General features: G+C 42.9%; 1 protein-coding gene and 1 non-coding gene across 2 annotated transcripts; both read right to left on the bottom strand.

Moving 5' to 3' along the window:
- Positions 1–3,896: 3,896 nt before the first annotated feature.
- On the bottom strand, positions 3,897–11,967 carry LOC120871818 (zinc finger protein 211-like). The gene is made up of 2 exons (XM_040251797.1): positions 11,687–11,967; positions 3,897–7,788 (listed from the first exon to the last, which is right to left on the bottom strand). The coding sequence occupies exons 1-2, from the start codon at positions 11,718–11,720 to the stop codon at positions 6,338–6,340; spliced, it is 1,485 nt and encodes a 494-aa protein (XP_040107731.1). The 5' UTR covers positions 11,721–11,967; the 3' UTR covers positions 3,897–6,337.
- Positions 11,968–16,906: 4,939 nt separating this feature from the next.
- On the bottom strand, positions 16,907–16,978 carry TRNAF-GAA. The gene has a single exon. It is a non-coding gene; the product is annotated as a tRNA-Phe (tRNA).
- Between the last annotated feature and the right edge of the window lie 2,452 nt (positions 16,979–19,430).

Genomic DNA, 19,430 nt, shown 5'->3' on the forward strand with positions numbered 1-19,430 from the left:
ACACACACACACAAATCTCTCTTTCACACACACACACACAAATCTCTTTCACACACACACACACACTAAAATCTCTTTCACACACACACACTAAAATCTTTCACACACACACACACACACACACACGAAAGGCAAGACTCCTCATCAGCAAATGGTGCAGCTCATTGGCCTTGAGGGTGCGGCAGTGTTTCTCGCGTCTCCCCGTGTGTGAGTGCTCAGTCGTGTCTGACTCTTTGCAACCCCATGGACTGCAGCCTGCCAGGCTCCTCTGTCCTTGGGATTTCCCAGGTTGCCATTTCCTCCTCCAAGGGATCTTTCTGACTTAGGGACTGAACCCGTGTCTCCTGCATTGGCAGGCGGATTCTTGACCATTGAGCCACCTGTGAAGCCTTCTTCCATCTCCCAGTGGCCCTCAGTCTGGAGCCATTTAGTCTAGCTCAGAGATTGTTACCAACTCAGCTTGTTGGATTTTCCTAATCAACAGAAATCAATAAAAGGCCAGATGAGAAATTCAGGCAAGGCTTTATTGGAACTCGTGCTACAGAACAACAGAGCAAGTGCAAAGAGCAGATGTCGTTGCTGGCTTCTGGAGGAGGGGCGAGCAGGTCCCTTAAACGCAGTGAGGGCAGGGGCAGATCAGAGGGTCTGCCTGCCCCTCTGTGGAGGTTCTGTGTGCACGGATCACGTGTGGTACTTTTTGTAATTTCGCTTTTGCTCCCGGCAGACGGGCACCTCAAAGGTGGCAGTTGGCTTTGGGCCTTTTCGTATTTTATTGTTTATAATTTGCCCGAACTGCCCATGCATGGAGTTATTTTTAGTCGCTTAAAGCTTCTTTGTATCTGCCATTCAAGGAGACGTTTGTCCAGGTGCAAGCACTGCAGCAAAGGGTCTCAGGTCCTACATCCCAGCCTGTCTCCAGGTGAGGAGCAAATCTTCAAGTATATCACCTGGGGTGGCCCCTCAGAACTGGGCAGCTGAGGGTCAGATGCCAGGCCTTATCTTTCCTGTTAGATGTGAACATCCAATCTCAGTAGGCTTTTAGTCTACGCAGTTGTGGATACACACGACGCACGCATCCGCACTTACTATAACGCTTTGAAACCGATGTTTTCCCCGCCTTGTGTCAGTAGTTCATTTCTTCATACTGATGGGGAGTATTCCACTGGTAAATATAACACTTTCTTAACCATCCATCTGTAGATGGATATTTCTTTTTGCTACCTAGTTGTAGGCTTTGAAGAATACAGTTCCTGGAAATGTGAGAAGTGCTGTTTAGTTACTAACTTATGTCTGCCTCTTTTGAGACCCCATGGCTGCCAGGCTTCTCTGTCCATAGGATTCTCCAAGCAGACAGATTCTTTATCACTGAGCCACTAGGGAAGCTCAAATGTGCGAATACATACAAGTATTTCTGTGGACACAGCGTTTCCATTTCTCTTGTAATTATAGTGAGGAATAAGTGGATGATTAACTTTATCAACTGCCAGGGTTTCCAAGTTTTTTTACTACTTTGCATTCTTACCAGCAATGTATGAGAGTTCTGCTTTTCTTTGTATCTTCAACACCTGGATATTGTCAGTCTTGTAATGCTACCCATGAAAATGAGTGTGCGGAAGGGCCTCACTGTGGTTTTCACTCATATTTCCTTAAACCATAATACTGACACTATTTTCATGTGCTTATTTACAATTCATATAGAACCCACATGCAAAGCAGGAGACACGGATTTGATCCCTGGGTCGGGAAGATCCTCTGGAAAAGGAAATAGCAACCCACTTCAGTATTTTTGCCTGGGAAATCCCACGGAGAGAGGAGCCTGGCAGGCTACATTTATGGGGTTGCCAGAGTCGGACCTGACCAAGTGACTAAACAACACATAAAACAGTAAAGTATTGACCTACAAAGACTGAATGGCCTGTTCATGTGAGTTACATGAGGTATAGGGGCCTCAATGGACGGGACCAATGTATTGTAACCCACCATAAGATGCCATCCCTCCCAGGATCATTAACACCTATGGTGGTGTCTCAGATGTAAACAAAATCGGTTACTTCTCACTTTATGCTAATGAACCTCATTTTTATATAAAAGATACTTTTTTGTTATGTCTTCCACGTGATTTCTGGTCTTTTCTCATGTAATTGATCATATTGTGTGACTTTTGTCTACTAATTCCTTTTGCTATTTTGTGCTTAAAGTTATTTGGAAAAGATCATGTAAACACTTATGAGGATAACTCTAACACAAATATTTTCCTTCCCATCTGTATGAGTGTGAAATAAATTAATCATTGTTGTGAATCCTTTCAGCGACATTTGGTTCACTTATAGCAGCGTCTGTCTTCAGGCTCTGGATCTGACCTCTTGGCTGTCTGATTTCCATGGTGCTATTTTAGCTCCTGCCAGAAGGTGGCACTAGTGGTAAAGAACTTGTCTGCCAATGCAGGAGACGAGAGCTGCAGGGTCAATCCCTGGACTGGGAAGATCCCATGGAGAAAAGCACGGCAGCTGCCCACTCCATGGAGAATTCCATGGACATAGGAACCTGGAGGGCTACAGCCCACAGGGCTGCAAAGAGCGGGACGCGACTAAAGTGACTTAGCACACACAGGTGTCTGCATACAGCTGCATGATTGTAGCTCGTGAAATATGCCCTTCAAGACCCAGCCCTGAAACAGGCAACTATTTTCTTCCCAAAACATTAGCATTGATTATATTTGTGATTACAGTATTTACCAAATATAGACAATTGATATGTGAGAAAGAGAGATACAAACAGTATTCAATAAATCCTAGTCTATATGCATTAGATAACTTCAGAAATTAGCGCCTAAAATTTGCTCCTCTGTTAAGTGGGTGATAGTATTGAGAATGTCTAGAGCTAAAAACACATTAAATTATAACTATGCTCCTTCTGATTGCTTTTAAATGTACTGAAATTCCCCAATCACTTTATAGAACCCCAATTATTCTGAATTATGGTGGATTACTCATGGCTTTTCCCTCAACAAGAACACAGACACAAATTATCAAAGGATTCACACTGAAAACAGTTTGGTTTTGACTCCAAAATAAAATGCTAGAAAATTGCATCTCAACTTCCTTTTCGTTTTGCTTCTCAACTTTTAATATGCATTTTTCTTTTTTTGCCTGCACTGCACAGCATTCGGGATCTTAATTCCCCAACCAAAGATGGAACCTGTGTCCCCTGCAATGGAGGTGTGGAACTCTAACCAATAGACTGCCAGAGAATTCCCAATAAGCATTCTTTCCGACCCTTTGTGTGAAAAACGTTTTCAAAGTTTGTTTTTTTGTTTTTTCCTCAACAATTGCCTGTAATTGAAATATCTTGCATGCTCTGCTTTTTTTCTTCTTGAATAATTGAGATAATGAACTGAATAATTTAACTGTCACTAATATTAACTGAATAAGTGTCATTAAATATATAGCAATAGATGGTCTTTTGTTTCCAATGAAAATTTTGGTTTCAGGGGGGTTTTAAGTGTGTATCAAACATCAAAATATACAACTTAAACACATGCAGTGTGTATGTTCAGTCAATTATACTCTCATGAAACAAATATTCAAAACTTCTCACTTCCTAATAATTTTACTATGTTTTACTATTATCTGAGTCCTACAGATTATTGTAGTTCCTGGAGTTAGAATAATGCACTTCTAGCAACTCTTCCCAACTCCATGTTCAGTGAAACCATGTTGGCAGTTTGATATTGGCTAAAGTGAGAGTATTTATATAAGGGAAATTGGAAAACACTACAGACCAAGACTTAATTATGTTTTTGAAAGCCTAGGCTTAAGACTATATAAACAATGCAGATTAAATTTACAAAACTATATGGTGTATGTGGCAATTACATTGTACAGAATGCATAAAAATTAAGGAACAAAAATGAGCTGATTATTTATTAATAAAAAGGTAAATAATCACAACATAAAAAAGTAAAATGAGGGAAAAAAAAGTAAAACAAGTACAGATATAAACAGATATTTCACTAAGAAGATATATAGATGGCAAATAAACACATTTTTAAAAAGTTCAACACCATGAGTTCTTATGGAGATGTAACTAAAATTAGTGTTTCCTTACTAAAAGGGTAAATTCAAAAGACTGACCATATCCAGTACTGGCAAAAATGTGGAGGCATTTTACAAAACCTGGTGGGTATATAAAAGCAAAAAATGATTTAAGGTCACCATTTAGCCGCCTTGTAAGTTAAACATTCACCTATTCTGACTCAGGTATTACACTTTGAGTTATTAACACAAGACAAGTGAAAATACATACATACAGAATTACACAAAACTATTCTATCAGCTTTACTTACAACAGCCAAAACTGGAAGTAACCCAAATTCTCTTAACCAGATGAATGAATAAACAAATGGAATAAGTATAGAAAAGATACTTAGTTCAGCAATAAAAAGAATGAACTATTTATATATAAGTGAAGAATCTCAAAATAATTATGAACCATGAATATAATCAGAAAAAAGTAAACATTTTAAGAATAAAATCATATGTAATTCTAGAACACACAAAACAATCTATTGGAAGGTAAATTAATGATGGCCATAACTTACATTATTGTGATTACAATGAGGTTTTCTTGGTTTACATGTAAGCTTTAAATTGCACACTTCAAATAGACAAAGAATATTGCATGATGACTAGAATAAAATTTTATAAAATGGTTCAAAGGCAAAATATAGATATCCCACTCTTCAGAAAATCAGGCTTGGCAATCCTATATTGCCTCTCTTTCCTGATGACCTTGGAGGAACAGCCTTGCCTTAGTGGTAGCAAATACTGATGAGTAATAGATTCCTTTTCACCTGAGTTAACAGGAAGGCTGGCTGGTCACAGAGCCACACTGTGAACTAAGGGTTCTCCTTTCTCTCTGTGTTTGTTTCTCTGCCTCTGTGGCAAGGGGCTTTGGCTGAACACCCCAGAGAGGCTATAGGAATCCAGAAAACCAATAGCTCATTTTCTTTGACAATGACCTCAGCAACAAAAGCCACACATGCCTGGAGGCTGGCAATTTCTGGGCATCTGTGCATACTGACACTGCAGTCACTGGAGCATGTTGATACAACTGGAGAAGGGGCATACTCCACCCACTTCACTGCAGTGAAGGAGCAGTCTCCTCTGCTCCAGGGTACTTTACCAAGAGACTTCCCCTCAGCCCTGTAGTCTTACAGTGGCACTATCTAGTGAACTCTGGGGATCAGCGATGTGGTTCTTTCATAGGTTAACTGCTAAGCATTATGTGATATTCACTCGGAATAACAATTCATGTTCCCAGAAGTACTAGAGGTTGTCACAACTTCCTGGCTTCCCAGGGTGTTTTCTGAGCCCACAAAAAAACCCTGATACACAGTCCACAAATCAGGACCCCAAAGGTCTGCAGTCTTTCTTAGGAGACTTTGGGTAACAATGTATTTACATTGTGCCAAAACTAGAAAGAGAGCTATAGTCTTCATTCATACTCACATGTGAGGCAAACAATGTACCTGACCCCCGTGAAATCTGTGCCACCCTCAATGCCGGTAGAGCTTAGCTGTCTTCAGATCATCTCACACAGTGACTAGAACGCCCACACCAAAGGGGGCTTAATATTAATGCCTTTATTATTGCAAAGTGCAACGTAACACGAGGCATGCAATTCCCAGCGTGGTTCCTCTAGTTCCTCCACACTTGGAGGCTGAGAAAATCCAAGAGAAGTGTCACTAAAAACTAACATGTCCCTGAAAATGCAGGCCTTTCTGTCAAGCCACCAACAGAATTCAGACTGGGTCCACTGGGCCCAAACTGAATGAGGTTCACGCCCTACTGTGGAAATGAGAAGGGAAAGAAGATGCCATATGAGCTAAGACTACTCATTACTTCCGTCCCCTAAGGGGATGGGACAGAGGTCAGCTTACCTAAGCATGTTGGGAGGTAATTTATGTACACTGTGGACCTGCCAGGTGATAAGAGATGAAAATGAATTCTGCCACAGAACTGGCAGTGACATAAAGCTGGTGAGGGTCCTGGGAGGTAAGAAACTGTAACACAACTCCTAAGAGATTCTCACATACCTGGAATTTTAGGGGAATGCCCGTACTTAAGATTTTCTGATATAAGAGCTTTAATTCAGGTAGATGGCTCCCTCACAACTTCTTTCCTCCAGTGTAATTATACTAGAAGTAACTGCATCTGCTGGCAGATCTAAGGCCCTTCACTAGGGTGACGTCTCTAGTATTAAATGAGGCCATATTAGCAGCTAACAGACTGCCCACACGCACTGCACTCTTAAGATATTTTTCACTGTGAACTCTCTACGGCTGGATGAGGCTGGAACTTTGGCTAAAGGATTTTCCACTGTCCCCAGACTCATGAGATCTCTCTCCAGTGTGAATTTTCAGGTGTTCATTGAGGTTAGATTTGCAATTAAAAGATTTCCCACGTTCTTTTCTCTGATGAGGCTGTTCTCCAATGTGACCTTTCCGGTGGTAAATGAGGCTAAATTTTCGGCTAAAAGATTTCCCACATTCATGACATTCATAAGGCCTCTCTCCAGTATGAATTCTCTGATGTTGAATGAGGATGGATCTTTGAGTAAAAGATTGTCCACATTCTGTACAGTCATAAGGCCTTTCTCCAGAGTGAACTCTCAGGTGGTTAATGAGGTTAGATTTGCAGCTAAAGGATTTTGCACATTCCTGACACTCATAAGGCCTCTCTCCAGTGTGAACTCTCAGGTGGATAATAAGGTTAGATTTGCAGCTAAACGATTTTCCACATTCCCTACACTCATAAGGCCTTTCTCCTGTGTGGATTTTCTGATGTGAACTGAGGCTAGAGCTTTGCTTAAAGGATTTCCCACATTTACTGCACTCATAAGGTCTTTCTCCTGTATGAAGTCTCCTGTGATGAATGAGGGTGGAGCTTCGGCTAAAGGATTTTCCACATTCACCACACTGATGAAGCCGTTCTCCATGGTGACCTTTCTGACGTTGAACAAGGTTGGATCTTTGACTAAAAGATTTTCCACATTCTTTGTACCCATAAGGTTTTTCTCCAGTGTGAACTTTCCTGTGGGTCTTCAGGCTGTTGCTTCGGGTAAAGGATTTTCCACATTCATGGCATTCATAAGGCCTTTCTCCAGTGTGGACTTTCTGGTGCTGAATGAGATTCCACCTTCGGGTAGAGGTTTTTCCACATTTGCTGCACTCATAAAGCCCTTCTCTAGTGAGGACTCGTTGGTCCTCAACAAGTGTGTCTGTGCAGTTGAGGATTTTTTTGCCTTCTCCCCAGTTCCGATGCCTTTCCCCACTGTGAAAGACAGCCTCACACTCATTATTGTTGTTTGGGTTCTCATTAGTGTGAGTGACAGGTTGATGGAAAAATCCCATGCTGGCTAAGTCGTCTTTCCTTATTCCCTCAGAGAAAAAGGATTCCCCTGACACATGGGTTCTGCAGCTCTTTATAATCAAGGCTGTGTCCACAGAAGTTCTGATGGGTATTTCTCTAATGTGCTGTCCCTGGTATTGCTGAAGGTTGGCAGAGATATAGAATCGATTCCCACACATGTATGGTTTCTGCCCAAGATGTGCTTCCTGATGCTCAGGCAAGTAAAAATTATCTCTCAAGACTGGGCCACACTTCTCAAAGGGCTGGCCCTTCTGGGGAGATGAATCTGCCTTGAGAGTCTTGATCTGTGACATTCCTTCTACAGAAATGCTTTTCTCAGAAGGTGCTCCCTTATCTTCTACTCCGTGCCAACAGCCTGAAATTAAAGAAGTGATGATGAAGTACACATAACCTTTTTGAGAAGGCATCACAAAAGTAACTTGTTACATTAAAGAATCAGTCCATGAAGCTGTTTTCAGGAAAAGGAAGTTGGGGTCACCTTAAAAAAGCAACTTCTGTACCCCGCTCAGTCCCTAAGGTCACAGAACAGTACAGGCCTCAATAGGCACAGGACACAAAGAAAGGCCCAGGGGAAAGGCACACGCTACAGACCATTCTCTGTCAATGGCCTTATTTTTTTGGCCATGACACCTGGCATGTGGGATGCAGGGATTGAATCTGTGCCCCCTGCAGTGGAAGCAGAGTCTTAACTACTTGACCACCAGGGAAGGCACGTCAATAGCTTTTAGCAGGATTATACCTGCTGATGACGTGTGATGCTGTGCAGAAGTCTATTTCAGGTCCAGAAAAATCTGACTGGAACAAAGGTTAACAGGTGTTTAAGGATTGTTACATAGGTGCCTACTTTAGAACATTACAAAGAGGGAAAGCGCTGAGGAGGGAACAGTGTGAGGAATGAGTAAGGTAAGCAGTCCAGAGAGGTAGACAGTAGCTCTCAGCTGGAGTCAGAATAAAAATGGCTAATAGAAATGACACGTCAGTAAAGTGTCAAAAATGGAGAAGGAGAGATGGAGGTGAGCTTGGCCACTGGCAATGGCACCGAAACAGAAGTGAAGCGAGAGAGTCTCACATGACTTCAAGCAAGCCCTGGAGTCATGTCCTCTCCCATCTGCTGTCCATCTGGGTCAGGTCCCCTCTGGGCCCGTCTTGCGGAAAGTGGAATCATGTGCATCCTGCTAGCCCCAGCCGAGCTACCGCACGAGAGCTGGATGACACAACCCCAAAGGGGAGGACGGGCCAAGTCAGCAGCCAATACGAGCCCAAAAGACTCAGCACACAACAGATCACAGGAAACATATTTCAAATAGTACAGACAGTACCTATGGACACAACCAAAGAGTGTCAGAGTAGGAAAGATGGCAGAGTAGTAAGATGCAGGAGTAAGTAAGCAGGAAGACGGCAGAGTAGTAAAACCAGGTGTTTTCCCACCTGGACAACAACTACAGTGGTAGAATCAGTCTGATGTAACCACTTTGTAATGCAAAATTGCTTTAATTTATGTTATTTGGAGCTCTTACTATTACTCTGATATTAAAAGAAAAAGACATGCAAAGAAACTAAAAGAAACTTACAGGGGAATATATTTGATGATTATCAGTGCAAAATTAATCAATAAAATACTAGCAAACTGTATTCAGCAGCACAATAAAAAGATGGTATGCCACAAACAACTGGGATTTATGTCTAGAATGCCAGGATGATTCAACATACAAAGTTTGATCAATGTAATATATCACTTTAACAGAAAGGAAAAAAATGTTATCATCTCAGTCAATGTACAAAACACATCTGACAAAATTTAACACCCTTTTATGATGAAAATACTCAACTATGAAACTATGAATAGAAGGAAATTAGTTAACATAATGGAAGCAAAAAATTAAAAACCCACAGCAAACATCAAACTCAATAGTAAAAGACTGAAAACTATTTTTCCAAGATCACAAATCAGAAAAGAATGCCAAATTCCAACACTACTGTTCAACGTACTATTAGAAATTCTAGACAGACCAATTAGGCAGGAAAGACAAAAGTCATCCAAAAGAGAAAAGAAAGAAGAAATCACCACATCTCATGAAATCCCACCACAAAACTGTTAGAATAAATTAAGTTAGCAAAGAAAGAGAATATAAAATGGAAAAAAAAAATCAGTTATATTTCTATACACTAACAAGCAACAGGAAACTAAGATAACAATTCCACAGATGAAAGTATTTGTCAAAAGAATAAATTCCCAGATTTAACCAAGGAGGTAAGATTTGTTCATTAAAAATTACAAAACATAGCTAAAAGAATTACAGACAATAAATGGAAAAACTTCTATGCTCATGGATTGGAACGCTTAATATTGAAGATGTCAAAACTATCCAAAATAAAAAAACTAAACTATCTACAACATCTACATGTTTAATGCAATCCTATCAAAAATCCAGTGAGAATTTCTGTGGTATTAGAAAAATTCTTCCTAAAATTCATATGGAATCTCAAGGGACACGAAATAGCCAAAACAAACTTGAAAAAGAACAAAGTTGGAGGAGTCACACATTTAAATATCAAATACCACTGTAAAGCTACAGTAATCAAAACAGCATGATACTGGAATCCAGGCAGACATATAGACCAATGAAAGAGAATAAAGAGCTAAAAAATAAGCTTGCTCATATAAGTTCAAGCAGTTTTCAAAAAGAAGGCCAATACCATTTGAAAAGGAAAAACAGACTTTTCAACACATGATGCCAGGAAAACTGAATATCCACATCCATAAGAATGAAGTTGCATGGTACATAAATTAACTCAAAGATCTAACTTAATAGTGACAACCGTAAAACTGTTAAAAGAAAACATAATGGAAAAGCTTCAAGACAATTGCATTTGGCAATGATTTCTTAGATACGACATCAAAGGCACAAGCAACAAAAGAGAAACAAACTGGACTTGATCAAAATGAAAAATTTTGGTACATCAAAGGATGTCATGAACATAAGAACGAGACAACTCAGAATGGGAGAAAATATTTGCAAATCACATACCCAATGAAGGGTTAACACTCAAAGAGAGAATTCCTAAAACTCAACAACAAAAATCAATCAACTTGATTCAAAAATTCTCAAAAGACTATTTGAAGAGACATTTCTCCAAAGATAAATAAACAATAAGCACATGAAAAGATGCTCAACATCATCAGTCGTTCGAAAAATGCAAATCAAAACACAATGAGATACCACTTCACACTAATTATAATGGTTATTACTCAAAAAAAACCAAAAAAGAAGTGTATGCAAGAAGAGGAGAAATTGATACCTTTGTGCAGCTGCTATGGAAAACACTATGGTGATTTTTCAAAAAATTAAAAAAAAAACTATCACAGATACAGAAATTCTGGTTGTGGGTATGTATATACCTAAAAGAATTGAAGCAAGGACACTAAAAGAAATCTGCACACCCATGTCGTAACACCACGATTCAAGAGAAACAAAAGGCAGAAGCACCCAACTGTCCACTGATGGAATGCTGAGTAAACAAAATCTGTACATACAATATTATTTAGTCATAAAGAGGAAAGAAATTCTGACACACGCTACAACATAGATAAACCTTTAACATATGCTAAGTAAGCCAAACATCAAAGGATAACTACTGTCTGATTCTACCTACATGAAACACTCAGTCAAATTCACAGATACAGAAAGTAGAATGGTGGCTGTCAATGGATGGAAGAAGTTACTGATTAATGGGTATGGAGTTTCAGTTGGATGATGAAAAGGTTCCATGGATGCAGGATTGTGATGGCTGCACAATGAGAATGGACTAAATGCCATTTAGTCCATTAGGCAAATGTTTTGTATATTTTACAACAACAAAGTAAAAAAAAAAACCTAACCAAAGGATCTGTAAGTACATTTGTGTAAGCAGTGACTATGTAAGTGCCTACACTTCCAGCACAGTCAGAAGCAAATGTGAGCTATAGGAAAGAAGGGTGCTCTACTAGGGTGCTAGGGTGCTAGAGAGTCACCCAGCGAGGCAGAGGGCAAGGCATGGGGGTCCATTAGGCTGACAAAACAACAGTGATACCAAACTCTTCCCTAGGAGGCTTTGAGGCAGTAGGTGCTAGACACAGATGAGAAGGAGGCGAGCACTCAGCCCAGTCCTTGTAAACACAGCACAAATCCAGGCAACTAGGGACACACCTGCCCCTGGAGAAAAGAGAAGCACAGAGCTTGGCCCAGGGCACAGGGGCACGTAGAAGAGCTTACCCAGTGAGGATGTAAGTGCCAAGTTCTGCAGCATCACATCGTGGTACAGGCATCTCTGGGCCTCATCAAGGAGAGCCCATTCCTCCCAGGAGAAGTACACAGCCACATCCTCAAAGGTCACACTGCCCTGCCAGGACACAGACAGATGAGACCATCAGCTGCCTCACTCCTGAAGACCCACAATCCACCTCCTCGCACATCTACCCCCATCTCCATCTTCCTCCTAAGAGCTCAGAAGAGACTCCTGACCTTGGTGCCATAGCTGTCTGCTCTCTCCTCACTCTCCCACTAGCCACTTTGTTCACGCTGCTGTCCACTCTGCAACCAGTGGAGCCTGTAAAGACCCAGAAGAAATCACCTCCCTCATTTGACCCACACCTCCCACTGCCTCCAGAATAGGTGCCCGACTTCACAGTCATTCCAGGTCTGACTGCTGCTCTCCACAGCCAGTTTCTTCTCGCCAGGAAGGAAGGAGACCTGCAATTCCTTGAACCGACTTAGCCTCACCTCCAAGCACTTCCTGTTTTTGTGACAAGTTTCCCCATCTCTTTCTATTGGTGGCCTGAAATGGGAACCGTTTCATATAACACTTAAAGTGGACTCAGGATCCTGAGCTAGGATTTCCCAAGATCTCCATACCCAAGGGCTGGGAAAATGCCAGGTGACAAGTTTCATGACAACTCAAATTTGGAGAAAATTAAAGGGCTTCCTGGAGAATCCCAGGGACAGGAGCCTGGTGGGCTGCCGTCTATGGGGTGACACAGAGTCAGACACGACTGACGTGACTTAGCAGCAGCAGCAGAGGGCTTCTCTGATGGCTCAGACAGGAAAGAATCTACCTCTGATGCGGAAGATCTGGTTTCGATCCCCGGGTCGGGAAGATCCCCCGGAGAACGGAATGGCAACCCCCTTCGGTATTCTTGTCTGGAGAATTCCACGGACAGGGGAGCCTGTCGGGCTACAGTCCATGGGGTCGCAAAGGGTCGGACACGACTGAGCGACTAACGCAGTGTTGCGACCAATGAGGGTAACCTCCACTTACCCGATTGGGTTCTGAAAGCACCTCTGCAGCCATGGAAACCTGTGGGAAGAGGTAGGTCTTAGAGGGATGTGATCCTGGCAATCTTCCAGGGCCTCAGGCCTTCCCCGCACACCTGGCGGCACCCGAACCAAGTACCTGGGGCCGAGCGTCTAACCTCGGTACTGACCTGTTCCCCGCCGACGTCAAGCGGGTTCCGGGGGTCCCGGTCCTCCCGCCTCAGTCCCACCTTCCAGCCTCTGCACCCGGGGGCCCCTCGGCCTGTGCCCCTCCGCCGGGCGCCATCGCACTGTCCGTCAGACACAGGGCCCCACACGCGGCCGCCTCGCCGCCTGATCCCGGGGCCGGGGCCGCGGGCCCGGGAGGAGGCGTCCCACACTCGGAGCCTTAGCGGCCGCTGGGTCGAGGGCGACGCGGGCCGGCAGGACAGCATTTACCTGAAGCCGGTCGCTCAGGGCAACCGCCGCTACGGAACCGCTGGGCCTGGTGTATCCTGGCCCGTACCGACCCGGCAGCAGCGTCTCCAGGCCGCCCCGCAGGCGGCGACGTGCCCGCCTTTAGAAGCGCCTCCAGGCACTGGGTACAAAGCCTCCTCTCGCGCCTCCTCTGTTACTTCAAGCCCGATGTACGCACTCGGCCTTAGGACCCAGGTAACAACCGAAAAGACCGCAACGGAGACACCAGAAGTCCCGCCTCACACGTCCCAGAAATGCTGAAATGCTGGGCGTTCATTGGGTAATCTTAGCTGCCTCTCAACGCATGGCTTTCTGGGTAATGGAGTTCCCGCTACCACCAAGGCTGGCAGGAAGGGCGTGTTTGCTTGAATCTCCCCTGGAAAGGCATCAAGCAATCTCCAGGGCGGCTGGGAGCAGACCTCCCTGTTTTTCTAGGTCGCCCCTTCCTCTTAAAGGGGCGAAGGCCAATTACTGCGGAGACCGAAGTGCATTTCGAAAGCCTTAATGAGATCAATAGTGATCTGTTTAAGTGCTTAGATAATTCAGATTCCATGCAGTCACCTCTAGTGAACATACGCTGGTAGATGCAAGAGTCCTTGAAATGCACGCAGACTGAGGAGTTTGTCATTTTTGTGAGCTTTAGTGAGTTTTGGCCGGGACTTTAAAGAAAAAAAAAATCACCTGGACCATAGCAGACAAGATAGAGGAGGCCAATTGGACATCTCTGAGGAAGATGGACATGCCGGGACCCGGGGTTCTCCTTCTTGTCAGTCAATGTGCAGAACTCTGAGAAGCACCGTCTGATCCATAAAACATTAAATTATTTTAGCTGAAAAACATAACACTGTTTTACACGGCACATAATTTTTTTTTGTAATAAACAGTTGACAGTCATGTACGAAATGCCACATAAGCTATTTTCTGTTAAAAATCTATTACAGAGGGCTTCCCAGATGGTTCAGTGGTAAAAAAAAAATCCTCCCGTCAATGCAGGACACATCGGTTCAATCTGTGGTTCAGGAAGATCCCACATGCTGGAAAAGCAACTCACCCTGTGCGGTGCAACTATTGAGTCTCTGCTCCAGAGCCCAGGATTGAGCGCACTCGCTGCAACCACTGAATGAAGCCTGAGTGCCCTAGAGCTGGTGCGCAGCAACAGGAAAAGCCGCAGCAATGAGAAGGCCCTGTACTGTTATGAAGAGTACCCCGCTCCCTTGATGCAATTAGAGAAAAGCCTGGGCAGCAGTGAACACCCAGCACACCCCAAAATAAATAAAAGATGCTTGCTCCTTGGAAGAAAAGCTATGACACACTTAGACAGTGTATTAAAAAGCAGAGAAATCACTTCGCCAACAAAGGTCCATATAGTCAAAGCTATGGTTTTCCAGTAGTCATGTATGGATGTGAGAGTTGAACCATAAAGAAAGCTGAATGCCTAAGAATTGATGCTTTTGAACTATGGTGCTGGAAAAGACTCTTGAGAGTCCCTTGAACTGCAAGGAGATCAAACGAGTCCATCCTAAAGAAAATCAACCCTGAATGTTCATTGGAAGGACTGATGCTGAAGCTGAAGCTCCAACACTTTGGCCACCTGATGCGAACATTGGAAAAGACCCTGATGCTGGGAAAGATTGAAAACAAAAGGAGAAGGGAGCAATAGAGGATGAGATGGTTGAATGTCGTCGCTGAATAGACATGAGTTTGAGCAACCTGTGGGAGATAGTGAAGGACAGGGAAGCCTGGCATGCTTCAGTCCACGGGCTCACAAAGAGTCGGACACAACTTAGCAACTGAACGACAACAATAAAAAGAGAGCATAACTTAAAAAAGGAGTCTATTAGAGGGACATGTGTGGGTTACAGATTAAGTGAGAAGGTTGTGTGCAGCTATTTACCTTTGCAGCTCATGATTCATTTATGTGATTTATTACACTTTGTGCATGCTTACTCACTTCTGGCTCTCACCATTTGGACTGTAGCCCACCAGGCTCCTCTGTCCAGGGAATTTTTCACGCAAGAATACTGGAATGGGTTGCCATTTCCTTTTCCAGTGAATTTTCCTGACCCAGGGATCAAATCTGCATCTCTAGTACCTTATCGCAGGCAGCTTCTTTACCAGCTGAGCCAAACGGGGAACCCTGATTACAGATTAAGCACCCTGATTACTCATTTATCCCATAATCCCCCAAAATTGAATATATGATTATTTCCTTGGTCTGAATGTGACAAATATTACTGCCTTGCAGTGATGATAGAATTTTACAAATAATTCATTAAAGACTCCACTTAACTAACACATGTTCCCCAGCCAAAAATAAAACACAAAACCAGTTGAGCGCTTATAAACACCACCATCACACAGACCTCAGGAGTCTACGAAGTAGGAGATTTACCTTCTTCATTTTAAAACTCACCAGGGCCTGTGTCCTGAAGTTTTTAGAAGGAAGGCTATGAGGGTGTGTTTAATGAGGATAAAGTGAGAGAAATTCAGACAATATAGCTGAGAAGAGAGGTGATGACAGGCTTCCTGAATGAGGTGGAATAGCATGATGACATGTCTCTGGTTCCCTTAGCAAATATATTTTTCTGTTTGAATATGCTTGTGCCTGTATGTGTATCTCTCTACCTATTTAAAATTTACATGTATTAGGGAGCCTGACAATCTTGGCATCACTGAAGGTACTGATCATTCTGGCTCCTAAAGTCCTGCAGTACCTTGGAAGTAATGACTCATCATTTCTTCTGATCATAGAGGTCTGTGGAGATGAATCAATAAGAAATTTAGTGTCTCCATTCACAGAGAGTGGGGTAAGTTGTCTATAGTCTATCTAATAGCCTTTGGAACAGTTACCTGATTTTGTAATACATGCTTTCTAAGAACCTGAAACTTATCTGAAATTAAGAGCTACCTAAAAACTTGGATTTGTTTCAAGGACAGTGACTGTTGATACAGAGTGTTCAGGTAGGCAAATGGAACATATGCATCTAAGATAAAGGCTTGGGATTCCATGATCTCAGCTCCTTTCTGGGAAGTGATTATCACTCCACCTGTAATTGCAGTAACAGTGACTGCAAAGAGAACAGAAGTTATCCATGACAAACATTTGGACTTCCGTAAAGCACTGAAAGAGAATCACTAAAAATGACTAATCCAGATATCCACCAGAAGTGGCAGGAACAGATGTGGGAGAATAATTCCAGTGGGGTGTGAGGAAAGGACCCTGAGATCTGACAGTGAGAGAGGGGAGCCCGTCAAGACTCAATCCAGGGACTTACCTGATGGTTCAGCAGCTAAGAAGTGGCCCAGGTTCAATATCTGATCAGAAAACCAGATCCCACATGCCACAACTAAGACCCCATGCAGCCAAATACATACATACCTATATACATATATATATATATATCTAAAAAAATAAGAATCAATTCAGGATTCCTTATGAGTCTGAAGTCTTTGTTTTAACACATGATTCCTCCTCACAGGTAGTCATTTTTCATAAACATTTTTAATGTGTAATTTCAATTCATACATACATGTCGATGTACAGACATATACATGTAAACATACAAAACTAACACATATATTTTTATTTAGAAAGTAAGTGAAGTCGCTCAGTCGTGTCTGACTCTTTGCGACCCCATGGACTGTAGCCTACCAGGCTCCTCCCTCCATGGGATTCTCCAGGCAAGAGTACTGGAGTGGGTTGCCATTTTCCTTCTCCAGGGGATCTTCCCGACCCAGGGATTGAACCTGGGCCCCCCGCATTTCAGGCAGACGCTTTAACCTCTGAGCCACCAGGGAAGTCCATTTTTTTTTTTAACTGACTAATACATGTGTATATATGAACGTGTATGACGTGTGTATACATGCACGAAAGTGAAGTCAAAGTGTTAGTTCCTCAGCCATATCTGACTCTCTGTGACCCCATAAACTGTAGTCTGCCCACTCCTCTTTCCCAGGCAAGAATACTGGAATGAGTAGCCATTCTCTTCTCCAGGGGATCTTCCCAACCCAGGGATCGAACCCAGGTTTCCCTCATTGCAGGGAGATTCTTTTCCATCTGAGCCATGAGGGAAGCCCATAGGTGTATATATATATTTTTTCTTCCTCTCACTCAGAAAAAGAAAGATAACCTCACTTAACATTCTGCCGCTCTTTACTAAACAGTATCAGTACGTTCTGGACCTGCATCAATAGAGAGAATGTGGCACAAACAAATCCATAGCTGACAAGTGTCCCATCAGGAAGATACACCATAATTAATCCAATCAATTTCCCATTGATTTAAACAATTATATATTTTCTTCATGTTATTTTTTCTTGATATTGACTCAAAGTCATGGGATGTAATGTACAGCATGGTGAGTATAGTTAATAACAATGTATTGGGCTTCCCTGGTAGCACAGTGGTAAAAGCTCTGCTTGCCAATGCAGGGGGCCAGGGTTCGATCCCTGGTCCAGGAAGACTCATGCTGCCAAGCCTTTGCACCACAAGTACTGAAACCCGTGCTCGGAAACAAGAGAAGCCACAGCAGTGAGAAACCTGTGCACCGAAACTAGAGAGTAGCCCCTGCTCACTGCAACTAGAGAAAGTCTGTGTAAAGCAACGAAGATGCTGTGCAGCCAAAAAAAAGGTACTGTGTATTTGAAAGTGGTTAGAGAGTAGATCTTAACATTTCTTATTACAAGGAAAACATTTTGGGGACTTCTCTGGTGGTCCAGCGGTTAAGACTCTGCACTCCCATTGCAGGGGCCTGGGTTGGATCCCTGGTTAAGGAACTAGATCTCACATGCCGCAACCAAGAGTTCGAATGCTGTAACTAAAGATTACACATGTCACAAGTAAAACCGGACACAGCCAAATAAATAAAGGAATAAAAAAAGAAAAAATTGCAAACATATACCATGATATACATTAACTAGCCATATTGTGATCATTGTGCAATATATTCAAATATAAAATATCACAAGCTGGAATCAAGACTGCTGGGAGAAATATCAATAACCTCAGATATGCAGATGCTATCACTCTAATGGCAGAAAATGAAGAGGAACTAAAGAGCCTCTTGATAAGGGTGAAAGAGAAGAGTGAAAAAGCTGACTTGAAACTCAGCATTCAAAAAAACTGAGATCATGGATGGCACCAATCCCATCACTTCATGGCAAACAGAAGGGGAAGAAGTGGAAGCAGTGGCCAATTTTATTTTCTTGGGGTCCAATATCACTGTGGATGGTGACTGCCACATGAAATTAAAAGATGCTTGCTCCCTGGAAGAAAACCTAGACAGCATGTTAAAAAGCAGAGACATCATTTTGCCAACAAAGGCCCTTATAGTCAAAGCTATGGTTTTTCCAGGAGTCACATACGGATGTGAGAGCTGGACCATAAAGAAGGCTGAGGGCTGAAGAACTGATGCTTTCAAATTGTGGTGCTGGAGAAGACTGTTAAGAATCCCTTGGACTGCCAGGAGATCAAACTAGTCAATCCTAAAGGAAACCAACCCTGAATATTCATTGGAAGGACTGATGCTGAAGCTGAAGCTCCAACACTTTGGCCACCTGATGCCACGAGCTGGCTCACTGGAAAAACCCTCTTGCTGATAAAGATGGAAGGCAAAAGGAGAAAAGGTGGCAGAGGATGAGATGGTTAGCTAGCATCACCAAACTCAATGAACATGAATTTGAGCAAACTGTGGGAGATGGTGGACAGAAGAGCCTGGCATGCTGCAGTCCATGAGATCGCAAAGAGTTGGACACAACTAGGTGACTGAATAACAACAACAACAATGACATATCGGGAATACATAAATCTCTAGAGACAGAATGCAGATTGGTGGTTGCCAGTGGGTAGGGTCGGGGTGAGAGTATGAGAGGAACTGTTCAATGGGTAAGAGCTTTTGCTTTGGAGTGATGGAACTGTCCTGAACTTTGTAGAGGTGGTTATTGCACCACATTGCGCGTGAACCTAATACCACTGAATCTGAAACCAAGTGGGACTCTGGGGCTCCCAGACATGGAGGCCTTTCTGTCACCCATTTCTTGTATGTAAGACTCCAGCCATTATGAGGTTCACTGAGTTCCAAAGGTGGTTCCAAACAGTTGCTAATAACGGAGGAGCAGCCAAGATTGAAGGCAACAAGGCAGGTGGCAGAGGATAAGACGATTAGATGGCATCACTGACTCAATGGACATGAATTTCAGCAAACTCTGGGAGATAGTGAAGGACAGCAGAACCTGGGCTGCTGCAGTGCAT

This window comes from Oryx dammah, unplaced genomic scaffold (genome assembly GCF_014754425.2).
Source record: "Oryx dammah isolate SB20612 unplaced genomic scaffold, SCBI_Odam_1.1 HiC_scaffold_13, whole genome shotgun sequence".
In the NCBI taxonomy this organism is placed as follows: Eukaryota; Metazoa; Chordata; class Mammalia; order Artiodactyla; family Bovidae; genus Oryx; species Oryx dammah.